The following is a 17,657-nucleotide window of genomic DNA, read 5'->3' as shown; positions in this document are numbered from 1 at the left end:
TCAAAATGGGTCCCCCAGCCGCAAGTGGTTAAGTTACCCTGTCCCAACCTGGCTCCTATGAGAAAGTGGTTTCGGTCTTGAGACCTTTTTTGCAGTCTGGGTCTCACCCTGTCAAAGTCTCGGTCTTGGAAGGGCCGGTCTCGGTCTCGAAAGCGCCGGTCTCAGTCTCAGATGCCATAGTCTCGGGTCTCCCCCTTGAGACCAGTCGAGACTATAAAAATTGCATATCTAGCTAGCGCACATGTACGCGGTTGCAAAAGGCAAAATTACCTCTGCTCGAGAGAAATCTTCAACCACTGGTATAAATACAACACAGTAATGCTCAGATTTTTTGCAATAAACAATGAAATCGATGCTGGAATGAAGACTAGTCAATGCAGCATGATGCAGCCTTGTCCCGAGTTGTTACTTTATTTCCAATCCAGAGTAGCCATGCTGCTTGACACCATGGAGATGAGGTTGTGAGTAGCGGAATTCACACACTAGACTGGTTCCCGTTCCCTACGTAGTCTCCTGCTGAATATAGGGCTGGGAACACTTTCACACGTGCCAATCTGTCTGTGCACACACTATGAATGTGTGCGCTTGTTGTACATGGTGCCGTGTGGGGTACCGGAACAATGGAAGGTATCCCACAAAGTCAGTTTTGATCCTTGTGGGGTGCTAAAGTGGTACCCTACCTTTGTGGGGTACTAAAGTGGTACCCCTCAAGAATTTTATGAAATGCAAATTTCAAATTTACTCAAAAAGGAGGAATTTTCAAGTGTCATTAATTGGTCGCAAATTGAAGTGTTTTATATAAGGGACATACGGTTGAAATTTCAACCCAGGAATTTGGTTGAAATGGCAGTGATTTGAAATTTTTTCCATGTTGTGTGGGAGTTTTGTACACAAGAACAAAGGAAATACCACACAAGTATACATATGTAAGGTTGGTGCTTTCATTCCATCTTGTATGTGGTACGTGTTGTTTTAGTAGTTTCGTTACGGTACATCTTTTTGGGATATTTGTTTTTCAGTATTTTGCTTACAAAAAAAAGTCCAAGGATATTTGTTTCAATGTTTACATCATATCATTTGGGACATTCAGGTTGAAAATTACCAGACCAGGGTAAAAGTAGAGCAGTATTGCTGATAAAAGAACTGAGACATTCTTTAACAAATATTTGACCTATTTGTGTGTGTGAGTTTATGCTAATATTTTCATTTTATTTCTTTTGTACTTAATTGTACTGCCATATGTTTGTCCCTATTTACCTTTGGGTAAAAACTAAACATTGGTTTTTGGTTGGTCTTGGATGTCGTGGTCTTGGTCTCGATCTGGACCTGCAAAAGTCTCGGTCTCGAAGTCCTGGTCTTGGTCTTGAAGGAGTAGGTCTTGGTCTCGTATGCCTTGGTCTCGGTCCTGGTCTCGGACATCAAGGTCTCGGATACAACACTGATGTATACAAAATACACAGACCTATTCTGGTGACCAAAAACATCTGTGATTCAGGGAATGAAAGCAAAACGATATCACAAAGTGAATCTTGAACAGGCATGCGTACACTGGCCCTGAGCTACCTCTGCAATGCTGGGCTGTGCTTCCAAGCTCTTACTTACAAAATGATGCCTCGTGCTTTGTGAGGTTGTGTTTTGCCTAGATGTTGAGTGTTTTTGCTTATTTGAACTGTAGATTTCATGACCACCGATGATGCTGAGCTGATTGCCAATGCTGATGAAGTATCCCTGTCGTCTGAACAGAGAAGGTACGCCAAGCAACAGAATGACTGTTTTTCTTTCACTGTATTTTTTTCAATGTTGGTTAAAACATTTAGACATGAAACATCACAAATTTTTAAGTTTTCATCATTGTAATTGATGAAAAATATTAATTCATGTTCAATTCAGTATGGCTGAACAAGGCCAATTGCTCCTCAGTGTCTGCCCAGCAAGAGAATGATCAGCATTTTCTGCTTTGTATTGCCACTGGTCACTTCCCAGCTGATGCGACTCCTCGCACTAGCTGATTTCCTTGGTGGATGGTTTTGGGAGATTTTTTTTTTCACTTGGGTATGCCACCACAACTTAAAATTGTTCTACCATAGTCTACATATGCGATGTGAAATTTCCTCATATAAGGGGCATTGTCAATTGCATGAATGCCAGTATCAACTAGCCAAATGAATGATTACGACAACGTAAATAACAAGAATTATATGAGGCATGGAATTCAAAGTATTCTGGCACCAACCCATTTGACAGATTACATTGAATATGATAGATTCAGGGAACATGATCAAAAGTGACTTCCTTGAGAGTAAGGCCTATTGTAAGTCTTACACATCATGTTACTTTCTGCCAGAAACCTGTATCAAGCATGAAACGATATGGTATCAAGTCTGTGCTCTCTGTACATTACGTTAATTCTGCAGGATTCCAAGTGCTGTGAATGACAATGTCTATTACGTCAACCCCAATGCAGCATCGCACGAGACAGAAGTTGGCCTGGGTTCATTGGGGGCCAGCTCCAATAAAGGCATCCTCAAGGAAGAGGTCAGTGACCCCAAAACAGAGGTCACTGGGGCGGACGACCAAAAGGAAGGGATCAATGGTAACATTGAGGTTCAGGTTGAGCCAGAACCACTGTATGCAGCAACAACAAAGCAATCCCTGGAGGACTAATTACACTCTGAAAGGCCAAGTTCCCAGTTGTTTTTAAGCAAGCTTTTTTGATAGAAAAAAAAATTAAGGCCAGTCGGAAATCAGGGGAAAATAGCAGCTCCTCCTGTCCTTTATCATACCAAAATGTGCACAAAATGAATTTAACACTAGGAGAGCTGAAACTTAAATTTGGAGGTAAAATTGTATATCTCATATTTTTATGATATTTTGCATAAATGGCAACTCTTTTGATGTGAGGTACTGGTGAAAAACCTTGTCAGCAGTATCTCACATCAAAAGGGTTGCCATTTGTCGTCCCAGTTTAACGTAAAAACTAGTTTTTAAACATCTTGTTTTATCTGTTTTATTTTTTATCTGTTTTTATTAGTTTATTCATTCAAAAATTTTGATATGGTAGTAGATGTATGAGTGGAAATATCATTGACCTTTTTATTGGTTTTCTGTGTAAATTTTCCAAAATGAAAAGGACAGCCTGCCTTTTATGTTAAAACAGTCATATTAAGACAGGTCTGTGTTCCACAATGGATGTTCCATTATTGCCTTGGAATCAAAGTCTTCCAGGGCAAAGGTTGCACTCTGGGACAATCTGATGTGTTTCCTGGTAATTCTGAGTGAGCTTTGCTTTAATCAGGGTAAAATATGACGCTGAACTCTCCACGTCTGGCCCAGTGGTGGCACTATGCGATGTCATGCGGGTAAAAATGCACCCAATGAAAAGCCACTTGTACCCACGTTTGCACTCACAAAAATTTGGTCACATATTACGACAGTGCGATCAACTTTTTAGTTTTACCACTCGGCATTATAACCCAGGAAAAACAAAGGATCATTTGCACCAACATGATTCTGCCTTGCCCCACACTTGCACCCACAGCAACCGAGGCCTGGCGTCGCCACTGGTCGGACCCCAATCTGATACAATAACAAGGTTCACTCTTAACGTGGAAGGAGACACCAATTACAATGCAACTGTATATTGGCTCAATTTTAGCGCTAACTACATGACAATGATTTATTAATTTACACTGAATAACCTGTGTACAATAGAAAATATGCTTTATTACCATTACAAAAAAAATATATTCCTTACCAAAAGTATCACATTATGCAAGATGAGCTATTTCATAACCCACCTTGTGTCTACGGCAACTAATCGCGATTTTAAGATATTTTCATCTGCGCCAAATTAAAGTTTTCCTTCAAAACTATTCAGGCAAAAAAGGTGTACCCCCAATCCCTTTATATTTCACACAACACTGAACTGACCAATCAGTGCAAGGCTTTGGTCTTTCATACATCCCATTTAAAAAGACTACATTGATTGTAATTGACATTGTAGAATAAGTTGTTGAAATTAAGCAAAGTGCACACCATCATGGCCATGTTTTGATGCAGCATGTAATGATCACCTTTGCATGGAATGAATATATACAAACAGTCAACAGTTGTCATATCTGCATGCAGTGAAGGCTACCATAGTCTAAAAATTCTACCATGTTCTAACAATTCTCGGGGAACTGTGATTAAAAAATAATGATGGTTTTTTTTTAAAAAAGAAAAACAGCCCTCGGCTTAGGAAATTGACTTAAAGTTATTGGAATGTGAGTAAATGTTTTGAGTTGTTTTTTTCTTGGTAATTAGTTGTATGATCAAACTCAACCTATTAACAGCAGTATTTCCCTCTATCTAGTGACAAAACAGACTCTCAGCAAAGAATAAGGCAACATAAATCTTGCACAAACTACTACAATTTGGAACCAATGTGTATCGTAATCGTAATCATAAAACTCGCCAATTATTAAAACAATCCCTAAACCTAGGTAGTCTGTTTAATTTATCTTTCATAAATACATTCTCCTTAAAGTTGTCTGTTTCTTCTACTTGATTTTGATCAAGTATGTTTAATCTTATCTCCAACACCAATAATGCACTGCATTCAGACAACACACAAACAGGTTTTAGAACGTTAGTTCCAAAGTACGGATATAAATACAGACTAAGTTATATTTGCATTTCAAGAATCTTTCCTCTGCTAGTAAATTATCATCTCTTGTTTTTTTGACAAAATCCTACCCTACTAAATAACTTTAAAATTGATGAGACTGAGTAGAATATATCTGTTCAAGTGCTGCATCTTGAGTCATACAGTTGACAGTCAGTGAAATGTATCATTAGTGAACATAAAATAGAATGAAATGAAAAACTACTCAAAGCTATGGGGAGAAAATCAAGAGACAATATCCTGACTTCTGGCTCCGTGTTCTTGAAAATGGCCACTTTGAGTAGTTAGCGAGGACCAAGGAAGCTACGGGCATCCACCACTGCCTGATGTTGGCGGCAAGTGTCGATCAACTCTTTCCACTTCTCATGAGTCTGAAGAAGGTACTGGTTGCCTGTGGCACAGAGAGGAAAAGAAAGAGACCAAAACTGACCAATGAAATGATTAGATAAGCTCATAAATACGCATAATTACATCAGTGTACATATATTTTTCACCACAAATTACTAAAATGACAAAAACCACAATATGGTTTGCCTAGGAGGCACATATTTTATTCACTAAAAAACTGAATTGAAAATCTCTCTTTGTGTTCCATTTCTATAGTGAATTTCCCCCAGGGATGGTTATTCTTGAAGTTGGTTACAATTCATTTCTGTAGTGTTGTAATCAAGGTCTCTTTGAAAATCATCATAAGACCAGTACAAGATATCCAGTCCAAATTCAAATCTCACACTATTAAAAAAATTAAAATAAACTGTAACAAAAGTATTTTCTGTCACTGTTCACCCTGTTACTTGTGTCTGGTCTTGTGTCTGGTCTTGTGACTGGTATTGTGACTGGTCTTGTGTCTGGTCTTGTGTCTGGTCTTGTGACTGGTCTTGTGACTGGTCTTGTGTCTGGTCTTGTGTCTGGTCTTGTGACTGGTCTTGTGATGGCGCTGACACTCTCTTTCTGTTAAACTTGTCATATATTTGTTGGTTCACTACAAATTAATTCTCTAGGTCAATGAATGACAATCTGTGGGCCTGTTCTAAGTGTAGATTTGGTGGCAGTGAAAATTACGAAGTGGCTAAATTGGCTCAACAATTGGATTGCAAAGAGGTCTTCAAGGCAATTCCCTTGCATTTTTGTCCACAGGTAGTCGAACTATAAGACTATTGAAGGGAAAAAGAGTTACTCTAAGACTGTATTTGTTACCAAATCCAATAGAATGAATCTTAAGACCAGTGACATAAATCTGTGCTGGAATTGGGGGATTGGGGAAAGGTGGAGGGATGACTTGCCTGGCTATAAACATTTGAAGCGGGGGGTGACACTATATGACTCTATATGGTCGATGTTCATATGTATTATGCATTAAGAATGGCATATTAATAGCTTTTAAACATTGTTTTCCCTTTTTGAGTGATATTGAATGCATTTTAGTCTAAAAAGATTTTTCACAATCGGCTCTTACTTTTTGGCTCACCACAAAAAAGTGTGTGTGTGTGTGTGTGGGGGGGGGTAATTCAATAGCCCATCCTCCCACCTCAAAAAGTAGGCAGGATATATACCCCATCCCCCCTCCCAAATTTATGCCCATGCTTCAGACCATACTTTCTGTTAGTTTTATTTGTGTTTGCATTAGAACGAGTAAACAGAGCTCTTTGATTTGATGCATCACTTAATCGGTCATCCTCATGATAATGGACATTAAATGGGAAATAAAATGTTGAAGGTGTCTTTTGATCTATACTGTGCAAGGTAATCTATCAAAGGCTTCTGGCCCCACATCACTTGGCACTGGCAACTTGTGACTCATTTCATTAGGATGAATGTTTTGTACAAGCACAGCAGGTGAACTCCTTACCGACAATGATGAGACCCTGTCTGGCCCGAGTGAGGGCGACATTCATCTGGTTCTCATCAATGATGAAGCCTAAGTTCTTCTGTTTCCAGCCAACGCTGGGCTTCTCCTCGATCTCAATCCTGGACAAGGAGCGCACTGTGGACATGATCACATAGTCCCACTCGCTTCCTGTGTGCAGAATAAGTCAATTTTAAAATGAAAGGAGGGGTCCTTCTAAAATTCCTGTGGATTTCAGACACAATCAGAGAGGGCCTGGCTGTTTCAAGCAGATCTGGATCGTGATCGTTAAATCTGACGCCAGAACCTGACAGATAGCATGAATTAGCTTTGGCATCATTGATCTTGATCCAGATTTGTGTGAAACAGAAAGGCTCTAACTTTGTATCTTTGATCCACTCTCTCACCAAAAAAACCCACCAGTTGATGGTTTCAGCCAAAATGACAGCTGGGCTTGTTCTGGTGCTTCTCAGTTGTGATGTAATGATTGAAAGTTGACAAATCATTAACATCATGAATGTTAGAAAAATGTGAAATAGGACAGATTGCCAAAAAACAAAAATTACATTGTCAACATCGTTGGAGAAAGAAAGCTGCAAAGTGCCTGACTAAAGTCTGAGCATTTCTCAAATGTGCTCCAAAAAGATGTGATACAATTTGAATCAGTGCTACATGAAGTTTCAGTTTTAACGTGTTCCAATAGTTTCAAGGGTTTGTCCCATAATGCAGACAGCAATCCAAATGTTACATACCAACAACTATCAAATCAACAGCTGAGTTATTCTGGTAAAGGCCATCTTTGAGAGAGGACTTTTTGTTTTATACAAACCTTGACTGGTGATGACCGTCCTGACTGCAAGACCCTTTATCTTCTCCCTCTTCAAGGCATCTTCAATCTCTGCACATTGGAGACGGTACTGTGACAGTATGACAATCTTCTCAGGCATCACTTGGAGTCGTTTCACCAAAGTAATGGCCATGCTCACCTGGGGGGGGTACAGACAACAGAGAACTCAAAATTCTTACCAGGAGTTTTTTTTTTTGGGGGGGGGGGAGAGGAGATGGCTCTGCAAGGACTACATGATGTAAACTTGACTATTTTTGTTCCAGATTTTATCATTAAAAGTATTTAGTTCATCAAGAGCAAGTTAAGAAAAATACAAGAAAGCACATGAATCTCAAAGGGACAAAGTAACTTTCACAAGAAAAAATGGCAATATCAATGCATCTGGACTGTATGAAAATAAGCGGTAGCATTTTTTTGACTTTTACATTTTTCAACCTTGTTTAATGTTTCCTGACACCTCAGGGCATTTGCAAGTGCAGTATCCCAACTATGCCACTGCACATCAAAAATGTGACAATGTTTAACTTGGGGCATAAGCAGAGTAGGCAATCGCACAAACGTTTCAGCGAGATTTGGTGGTACGCAAAGATAGAAATTTTCATCCAAAAAATGTAAGAGTCAATTTTTTTCTAAATGTTTGCACCAGAACAGAACATTGGTCACGCAGGCTCACAATATCCTATACCATACACCTGAAGATGTACATATACAAGACGTTTTCCCACCAGACAACTCTGGTTGCTGTGTAAAATCATGCCCTCACTTGTCAGAGTGGATTATGAACTTAAAAGTTGTTCATCAGATGAATTTAGGCACATGATCACTGCACATCAACAGGCCCCTTGTAATGGCAAATCATACCATTTACTGTTCACAATAACTGGCCTGCAAGGAACAGTAAGCTGGTACAATGCTTTGCGCGATAACTTAGTAATGCCATTCACTTAGTACCTTCCCACATCAGTGTATGGTTATCATGTGACTAGAGTTCATCTTAAGTTCTTTGCTTGCTGACTGGCTACCTTGCTCTCTACCTCACTGGCTCTTGGATATGCAAGAGGTGTGGTGAGAATGAAGTCCCCTTACCACTTGCTTGACCTCCTGTGGGTTGGACTTAGACTGTTCGTTGCCCTCGGCCGTCTTGACCGTCAGCGTTTCCTCCTTGCCATACAGGTGGCAGAAGACCACAGGGTAGGCCCTACTGCCGGGCCAGATGTCCTGCACCTGCTGGTCAGGTATCCTCTGCTTGACGATGTCTGCCGTTTCCAACTTGCCCTCGTAGAAAGCCTGAGAGGGAAATTCGCAGATGGCCTCGTGCTGGCAAGAGAGGAAATGCAGCAAGATTCATGAAAAGGGTGGAACGACAGGCTGAGCAGACGAGGATTTCGAGGGGATGCTGAGGAAGACAAGAGATCCCCTACTCACCATTCTGTACTGCATGGTCAACATCTGGGCCTTCTTCTCATACTTCTCTAGAAGTGATATCTCCATACCCAGTAGCTGAGCTGTCTTCTCTTGAATGATAGGCCTGTGGGGGGGGGGCATAAGACCATCAATTAATAAGCTGTACACGTGGTTGAGTTTAAGTTAGACCAAACAAGTTTTATAGGCAATACTGAAAGTTTGCCTAAACTTGTTTGGTCAAACTTACACTTTAAAAACCACGTTTCAAACAGTCTAAGAAAACAAATGAGACAGCTTGATTTTGAAATGGGTTGCATCATTACTCTCTCTACTGGTAGTGCATCTTTTTTACTTTTTGCTCTCTGCCACCTTTTTGTAGTCATTCGTATATCACTGGTTTTCTCCATACATAAGGACGAAACAAAGCTACTGAGAACCATCACACAATCTGAACAAATCTGGTTCCAAATGGCTTCCACAGCAGTCACGCCATCATTGGCCAACTTGCTTGATCTAGCTTGCTCTACCAAACCCCAATGCATTCTTGCCAGTGCATCCATACATAGCTAGAGGTATGGCCAACAGCTGTTCCGCAGACATCCTTCTTCCTATCTCCCCTTCCCTTTGTATCAACCTCCCTGCTCACCTGAGCTGTTTATGATCTCCGATCAGGACCACCTGGCAGGGGTTAGTGCTGACTAGCGGTATAAGTGTTTCCGGTTCATTGCACATGCCGGCCTCATCAATGATGCACTGCACAACGTTAGTGAACTGCTTGATACGCTTACTACCCGCTGCGTTGCACGTGCAGAGAATGATCTGGTACTTTTTCAGTTCCTCCTCCTGCAGGAAATTCAAATGTGTCTTTTAAGCATGCTTGACGGGATTTCAGGGTGAAAAACAAAGGTTCACAGAAAGCCATTGTAACACCAAGACACAATTTCAAACACTTGCTTGGCAGAACACACTGCTTAACAAAATTCTACACGACTATAACACTATAAGAGTAGGGAACCGGTCTCAAGTAATATATTAAGCATGGACAGTTCACAGGTAACCTGTTTCTGCAAAGCTTATATTTTTTGACATATTTCAGTGCATAGCTCTGGGGAAAACTGGTCTATGATGGATGTAAATCAATCTTGAAGTGTCACTGCATCCACAAGGCTTTGCTCATCCTGGCCTGTCTTAGAATGGATCCCCCTTGCACCCCTTCCCGTCCTGAACATACATGCTGTATTTATTGTCCCCCCAATCTGTAGTCTTTGCTCTTTTGTTAAGTGGAAGTCTACCTTTGTTCTATCAGTGATTTGTCTGGTCCTGTCATTGGCCGAATAAATAACAGTAATAATAATGATAATAGTAATAGCCAAAATAGCATTCTCAATGGACACCGCACCGAACCAACACCCACCTCCGCTTTTGAGATGTCATGCCTGTAGGCCTTGGTATGGCTGGCCTTGAGTACGTAACCTTGCGTGTGGAACATTTTCTCCCATTTGAGGATATTCTGGTGGCGAGTGTTGCCTGGCTGCCGGATGAGGTGATGCAGGGAAATCTGTGAGAGCCAGGGGTCCATGGAGGCATCTCTGTTGCTGTCCATCTTGCGGGTGGTTCCTGGCTCCCCAGGGATGGGGAAGTCATTCCTCTCTATTGTCTCGCTATAGACACGTACCACTTTGGCACCCAGCTTCAGAAGGTAAGCTGTGCACAGATTTAATGACAATTTTTATCACAGTGTAAGACAACCTGATAAATTGATAGCAAGTGAGACAAACTACCAGCAACTACTCTCAAACTTTGAGCACCAAAAATTAATTTCATTCATTCCTTTGTCAATATCACGTCCCACATCCATTAATCCTAGGCACTTCTGCACCAAAGCCTAAGCCAGTGCTGAGATCAGCAGTGTGGTAAGGCATGTGACACATCACATCTGAGTGATTGCTGATTAAACTTGAAATTGGAGAACTTGTAATTAGCTTAGGAGTGACTCTCGGTGACTTGTAGGGAACTATTTCTCGGTACAAGTGAGCACCAGTGGTTGGAATAATTAGTCTAAACAATATAATAGTCAAGGTAATAGTTCAGGGAATAGCTCCGGGAATTCAGCACTTACTTGATATGACATCAACAGACTTGTTGGATGGGCCACAGTAGAGAACCTGAGGTGGTCCCTTGCCTGATGGTGGCAATCCCCTGTTCATGACAGTGAAAAAGTGTGCAAGGTGGGCACCAGTGATGGTCTTTCCTGTGCCTGAATAAACCAAGAACAGTTGACGAACAAATATCAATTTTGTATCTAACTGATTTGGTGTAGCCAGCAGCAATTAAGCAAATTGGATCAAGTCCATAGTATCTAAAATGTTAATACTATAAAAGATCTTGATAACTCAAACCTGAAGGAAAGTATCAGGATTTCAAGCTAAGAGAAGTTCCTACGTTTTCTAGAGCCAAGTCATAATTGTGACCACTCCTACACATACACGTACAATGCATACATCACCATAACCATGGTAACTTGCTCTGCAGTGGCTGTTGGAAATCTTATTGTGGTTATTTTCCTTCTTTTTTATTTCTTCTAATGCTGCATGTTTTGGCTCATGAATCATCATTTTCCTTAAAACTTTATGTCCTTCTTGAGCAATAAACTATTTAAACTGTGTACTTTCATGTGGCAAATCTTTTGTGCCGTTTGGTCTATCTTGTCCTTAGTACAACACAATGTGCATGCTGCTTGGCATTTTCAATCAGGTTTTGCTAGGTTTCGGTCACATGAACGACCTTTCCTTTTGCAGTCCTATGACTACAGCAAATGTCAACGACTGGACTGCCAGTGTGCTGGCTACATCTGGGCCCACAGTAATCATCAGGCTTGCCTGAAAGCCAGGATTTGTTGCAGTTACAGGTGGTTTGCATATGTGACGAGTCAAGTCAATCACGTTGGCAGTGTGCATAGTGTGAAAAGACAAAGTGTACTTGCCAGTAATGACTCATTATGAATGTCTCTCATTCTTCGTACACTTTCCCAAAGTGTTTGGGTAACAGTTTCTTTTTAATTGGCCTCACAAAAACGTTGAAGGAAGTGGATATAGCACTGTGGGCATTTCAGGTTATGGAGGTATTTTGGTCCATAAAAGTCCATTCTTTCGGTGGGAATGAAACATGTCTTTCAGATAACAGAGTTTTCACTTAATGCATTTTGGAGCTAAAGAGAGTTTGCTGCAGTTATTTATAAAAAACTTCCAACAATCCTAAAAATCCATCAGAACTTTGGAAGATTCTGAAGAAGTGAGGAACACAGAACCCAGTTACCAGCTTGGGTTTTAAACTGAGACATTTCTTCAAAGCTTACAAAATCTATTATTGGATTTCTGCCCAATGATGTACTCTGGAAGTCGAACTTAATCACAGAAATACTGAGCAAGAAAAAAAGAGAAGAGATAATATATTGGACCTGGCATTACCTGGTGGTCCTTGGATGACAGTAAACGGCTGTGACACAGCCTGGCGCAGTGCTGTATTCTGAGAGGCATTGGGCTTGTCAAAGGGTGAGTTTACAATCTCAAATGAGCGGATCTTCTGCGACAGGGCTGGCAACAACTTACTGAAGGTGTCTGTGTGAATTGGAAATTGAAGAGACTATGAGACTGACAGGGCTGGGAACTGAACACTACCAACAGTCTGCCTAATACAATAACTCCATTATAAAGTATTTCCGAAAGGTGTTTGCTTGCTAACACAATTCTGTGGGATGCCGTGGAAGGTATATGGAAGAGATGTCACCTGATGTGGTTGAGTGATACTTAAGAGTGGACTTAGTAAGAGGTATTGTTGAGGTAGATGCTGTGTGCCCAACACCACCCTTTAGCTTTAGGAAAATGATGAGGACGATGAAGTTTAAATAAAGAGCAATAACGAAACATGAAACAAAAGAAACAGACAAATGAAGGGAATCCCTGTAGATGTAAGTGCTTCTTATTGTCTCCTCCCTATAGATTTAGTGGATGTGGGTCATGAGGTGCCCTTGTATGCCCTTGGCTCGATCACATTTAATGTCTTTATTGTACAGCACATTTGAACATATCTGTATAAAATTTGCACTTTATATATGAATAAAGTTTTGTTATTATTAAAGCCTTTTGTTCTCTGTGAAATCACTTTCAAAACCTACTAATAAGGCTACTTAATTAACAACTTTAATAACCACAATATAGACTCAATTTAAGCCTCAAATGGGAGGTACCACAGATTTTAAACTGTGGACAGTTTGAGTACACACCATCTTGGTTGGTTCTGGGCTTCTGCACTAGACAGATGTCTCGGATGAGAGGTGACACTCGGTCACTGTCCAGCCTCCTCACAGCATCCTCAAGCCGCCTGACATAAATTAAAGAAAAAAATCCACGTCAGTCAAGGACCGAACACACAGAGGAACTTTTACAATGTGGAAAAAGACATACATGCATTATCACTTGAACCTGCCAGATACATTGACTCTTCTTCTCTTCTACATGGCTTTGCCATTTCACTTAAATTTTTCTTCAATTCACATATCTACTTAGATTTCATTAATACATACATTATTGACTGTTTAAGTTAATATACACAGAGCAGTTGCAGATACTGCTGAATACACTGATTCTATCCATTGATTTGAAACTGCAGTTTACTTTTCGCAGCAAAGAAAGTGTTCTGCAATTTAAGCGGTTTTCCTATCAATTCAAACAAATGACCAACCTGTCTGGTTGTGTTTTTGGCACCAATTCCACAGTGCATGGCGGCGGATCCGATGACAGCAGGACCTCAGGAAATGGGGAGGAATACTGTGTCACACCCACTTGGACAAGTATCATCCCCTTGTCTTTGGTGACATCAATGGTAGCAGCATGCACCACAAACGTCATCTTGCCAGGATGGACATTCGCTGTAGGCCGCACGGTGCCCGGTTTGCAACCCATATCTCGGAGACGAAGCTGGGTCTCTTGGGTAACCTTAAGGCCACTGTAGCGGATGCAAAGATAATCAAGATGTGCCTCGGGATCATCGCTACCATCTGCCTTCTCATTCTTGTTGATCTTGGGAGGGTGATTGAACCTGAAGTGGCGGTCATCGCAGAACTCCTCACGCATGGCAAAAGAAACAGTGTAGTTGTAATTGTTGTGGTCTCTTGGTTAAATAGGCGATCCCAGCGGATCTTCACACTGTGAATGAGGACAGTCTCATCGCTCTGGACAGCATTGTAAAGCCGTCAGCATTTCAATGATAGCAGCCACACTTTCTTGTAAGTGCTGATATTCTTTATACCCACAGGGGCGGTACTTTGCGACTTCAGCAAAGCTGGTTATTGGTTGGTTACGGTGCTCTGTGCAGAGATGAAACTTTGGAGTGTGAGACCAAAAAGCTGGACTGTTGGTGTCAGCAAACCCATCTGGCTGCAGGCGTGGAGCTGGACTTTAATTACATCACCCCGATCAAAGGTGCGCTTGAAGTTGATGAAGAGAGAAGGCTTGCTGGCATCTACCCCTTCACAGGTCACCTCATGGATAGGCAAGCTGTACGGAACACTGGATCGTGCTTTTGTTTCCGTCTTGCTTCCTCATCTTGTTCCCTGCGCTGTTGTTCATCTGTTGCAACCAAGACTGCATTCCTGATCTGATAGATGTCCTCCGTCTTGATGCCTGTTAAGATCCTCCTGCCACTGATTTGCAGAGATCTGAACGATGAATTTCCTGGTATCAAGCATGAACACAGAGTGCGGCTGGAATAAGAACCTGGGCTTGGGGATCCACTGATGTCATAGATGCGGTGCTTCCACACCAACTCCAAGCTGGCATCTTCTTCCATCAGTGGCTTCTGAATGGGTTTCAGGAGCCGCAGAGGGAATGTTTGTGTGACTTCGATGGGAATGAAGCGACGGTAAGGAAAGAGCAACCCCACGCCTGTGTTCATTGTGTTATCCACAAATGCAAGACTTGGTTGCGGGGCCTCTTTGAGTTTCAGGGCAAGGAAGGAAGGCGCGTGTCTTTGTCTCAAAATTCTTGCAATTGATGGCTTGATTGGTGCAGGGTGATGGCAGATTTTACCCAACTCAGCTGGTGGTGTAGGGTGCTACTATGGGCCTTCCCCATTTTGGGCCTGGATGTGCTCCAACGCAGCAGTCAACCTACGGTGTACGACTAGGTCAAAGAAGGCGACGGATTGGAGATGTGAAATGCGTGTAGGATGGCATTCTTCAGTGTGTGATTCCTCTTTGCAAGTTGGTTTGAATGGTCACCAGAACTGATGTAAGTTGACCGCTCCTGGATACGGAAGAAGCTGGACCGAGCAACAGCCAGTTGAGGATGGTTCTCATCGCTGCAGATGATGTCTGTGATCTTCAGCATGTCACTCTGCTCTTCATCTTCAACAGCAACTTTCATCTTGTCCCAAGTCTCTCTGAGAACATGGACATCATTCTCATTCCCTGCTTTAAACTCCTTAAGGTCAGGTCGTGACTGCAAATCAACACTGTTTAGGATATCTTTCCCATGTTTGCCCCACCATTTACTTACTTCATCTCTACTGGGAGGTAACTGCCTTCTCAGTGGAGCACAATCTGGATATTTCATCATCAGGAAGCGTGCTACAGCTTCATTGGCAAGACACATCATTTCTTCAACAAGAGAATGTGCCAGTGGATGCAGTGCTTCCTCCTCTTCTGCATCATGAGAGAAGGCAAAACGCCCAGCTCCTAGACGGATTCTCCTGCGTTCTTTGGCCAGCTTGTTTAGTGTCATGATCTTCTCCTGGATGGTGGCATTGCTGTTACGTTCAGTTCCATCATTGGTCATCTTGATGATCTTCTCAGCAGCATCATATGTGAGCTGGATTGCGTGATCGAATCACAGACCGCACGATCTGACATCACCAACTACTTGTCCATTTTCATCTAAGGTAACAAAGACTGAGACGGTCAACCTGTCTTCTTCAGGCAGTAAACTGCACAACCTGTTGCTCCAACTGAGGCAGGGCAGCATGTTGATTGGTTTGGCAAAGCTGGGATAGAAGGATGTTGCTCTTTCTTGAGCTTTCTTTATCCAGATCTGAATCCTTCTTGACAAAGTAACTGACATCAGCAATGTGAATGCCAATGAAATTAGTTCTCTTCCACTGCATCAACACTCAGGGCATCATCAAGGTCTTGTGACTCTGGAGGATCAATGGTGAAGACAACTCGGCTCCTGGCATCATACCGACACTCGATCTCTTCCTTAGGAATCTTCCAGTCCTCTGGAAAAGCATCTGTCATCTCGTCCAGTATAGCTTGTTTCCACATATCACGGATGCCATGAACAAGCTTCAGGATGCGGAGGCCATTTTCCTTGGTATCTCCGTGGGGTAGCTCTTCAGTGATGATGCCCACAGGATAGGGGAGTCCTTGCATGCCACTTCAGATACTGAACCACAACAGCTTGTTTGGACGGTCTTTGCGAGATACTTCAACGTTTCTCTGGAACTGAAAGCCCTGGTCAGTTCCCCTGCAAATGTTGTAGATAGACACTTTGGAGAAATCTGAAGCTTGGCTTTTCTTGGACTTCGTCTTCTGTTTCTGGCCATCATCTTTGCGAGAGTAGGCAAAGATTTTGGGGAATGTTCTGTCAATTGGAACCATCAAGTTGTCTGTAAACTTATCAATGGTGCACACAATTTTTTTTAAGGTAAGGGTTGACTGCACGCTTTAGGATGCACAGGACCTTTCCATAGATCTTCTTTTCTGTGGCATCAGCTTGAGCATCATATCCCGAAGCAATCTCCAGCTCATCTACATCTTCAAGGATTTCAACAACAACTTCATCCAGGTTTAGAGCTTTTCCTCGTTTCCTTTTGCTGGTGATCAAGATCTTTAGTGAGGAGTCTTCGTCCTTTGGTAGGGCGTAGGTGTGGCCACTAAAATCAAAATGAAAAGAGCAGATTTTGTAGCGCTCTGGCTCCTTGTGCACATGCTCTAGACTCTCTTGCTGCACATTCTCATCCAAGACATCCTCTTCTACATCTTCATCAGAATCGTATTCTTCAAAAGTGTCGGCTCCCACAAGACGAGATCGGTCCACTTTATCTTCAATTAGGAGGAGGTGCCCTTGCTTTTCAACCATGCGGACATTACGCAGTTTCCTCGCTGCATTTATTTTGCTGGTGAGGTTCTTGCGTTTGATGGAGCCATCAGACAAATGACTGGCAATCAAGGCATCTTTATCCGTGGGAGGTCTGGCTTCCGGTGGCCTTTGTGCTGTCAACTGTCCTGTGTAAATCTGCAGATCCTCCTGGAGGTCAGTTTCATTCTCAGATGAAATGGCCTCCTCGTGATCTGAGCCTGCATCTTGATCAGCTGTCTCCAACTCTCCTCGATCTTCCCGCACCTGTCTCTGCAACTCTCGGAGGATTGCATCTTCCAGATCAACGTCTTCCTCATCATCTGCTGACGAAGAGCTTTCATTGGCTTGGTCGGCTAGTTCGTCTTGTCTACCAGGCACGTTCCCTACACTGGATGATCTCAGTGCTGGAAACTCCTCACTGGTCTGCCTTGCTACTCCTGGAACTGCTGTGTTCCATCCAGGTGTAATAGCAGCACTAGGCTCCTTGGGCAGAATCTTCCATGGATTTTGTCCCACTGGCATCTTGATGAGGCCTGCCTCTTGCCTACTCCCTAAGACCTTCTGCTGGCTTGCTTGAGATGTTTGGTTCTTGGATGCTGCTGGATGGAAGATCTTGGCAAAGGGATTCAGACGCTGCTTGGCAGCTTCTACTTCTTGACGAATTTCCTCCATTGACGTGCCCTGTGAAGATGGCATAAGAGCAAAGTGACAATAACTTATTTCAGAAATCTCAGTAATTCTGTCATCCTGTAGCCTCTG

The 17,657-nt window shown here is 42.2% G+C and overlaps 1 protein-coding gene and 1 pseudogene across 2 annotated transcripts in view; one reads left to right on the top strand and one right to left on the bottom strand.

Moving 5' to 3' along the window:
- LOC110991164 (uncharacterized) overlaps positions 1 to 4,209 on the top strand; it is a 54,441-nt gene extending 50,232 nt beyond the window's left edge. Inside the window, exons 55-56 of the mRNA XM_087135046.1 lie at positions 1,676 to 1,748; positions 2,415 to 4,209. Of these exons, the coding sequence (XP_086991172.1) occupies positions 1,676 to 1,748; positions 2,415 to 2,664 (323 nt within the window). The 3' untranslated portion in view covers positions 2,665 to 4,209. The remainder of the gene's footprint in view (positions 1 to 1,675; positions 1,749 to 2,414) is intronic.
- The window catches only part of LOC110973068 (3'-5' exoribonuclease HELZ2-like), a 53,999-nt pseudogene continuing 39,980 nt past the window's right edge, over positions 3,639 to 17,657 (bottom strand). The window contains exons 30-40 of the transcript XR_015424916.1: positions 13,504 to 17,579; positions 13,046 to 13,143; positions 12,231 to 12,380; positions 10,883 to 11,020; positions 10,178 to 10,467; positions 9,410 to 9,606; positions 8,785 to 8,887; positions 8,446 to 8,676; positions 7,342 to 7,498; positions 6,516 to 6,683; positions 3,639 to 5,057 (exon numbers count right to left, since the gene is read on the bottom strand). The product of XR_015424916.1 is annotated as a 3'-5' exoribonuclease HELZ2-like (transcript). The remainder of the gene's footprint in view (positions 5,058 to 6,515; positions 6,684 to 7,341; positions 7,499 to 8,445; positions 8,677 to 8,784; positions 8,888 to 9,409; positions 9,607 to 10,177; positions 10,468 to 10,882; positions 11,021 to 12,230; positions 12,381 to 13,045; positions 13,144 to 13,503; positions 17,580 to 17,657) is intronic.

This window comes from Acanthaster planci, linkage group LG03 (genome assembly GCF_054643075.1).
Source record: "Acanthaster planci isolate LZ-2023a linkage group LG03, COTS_SCS, whole genome shotgun sequence".
In the NCBI taxonomy this organism is placed as follows: Eukaryota; Metazoa; Echinodermata; class Asteroidea; order Valvatida; family Acanthasteridae; genus Acanthaster; species Acanthaster planci.
The sequence above is the reverse complement of the archived record's forward strand: the minus strand, read 5'-3'. Positions and strand labels throughout refer to the sequence as shown.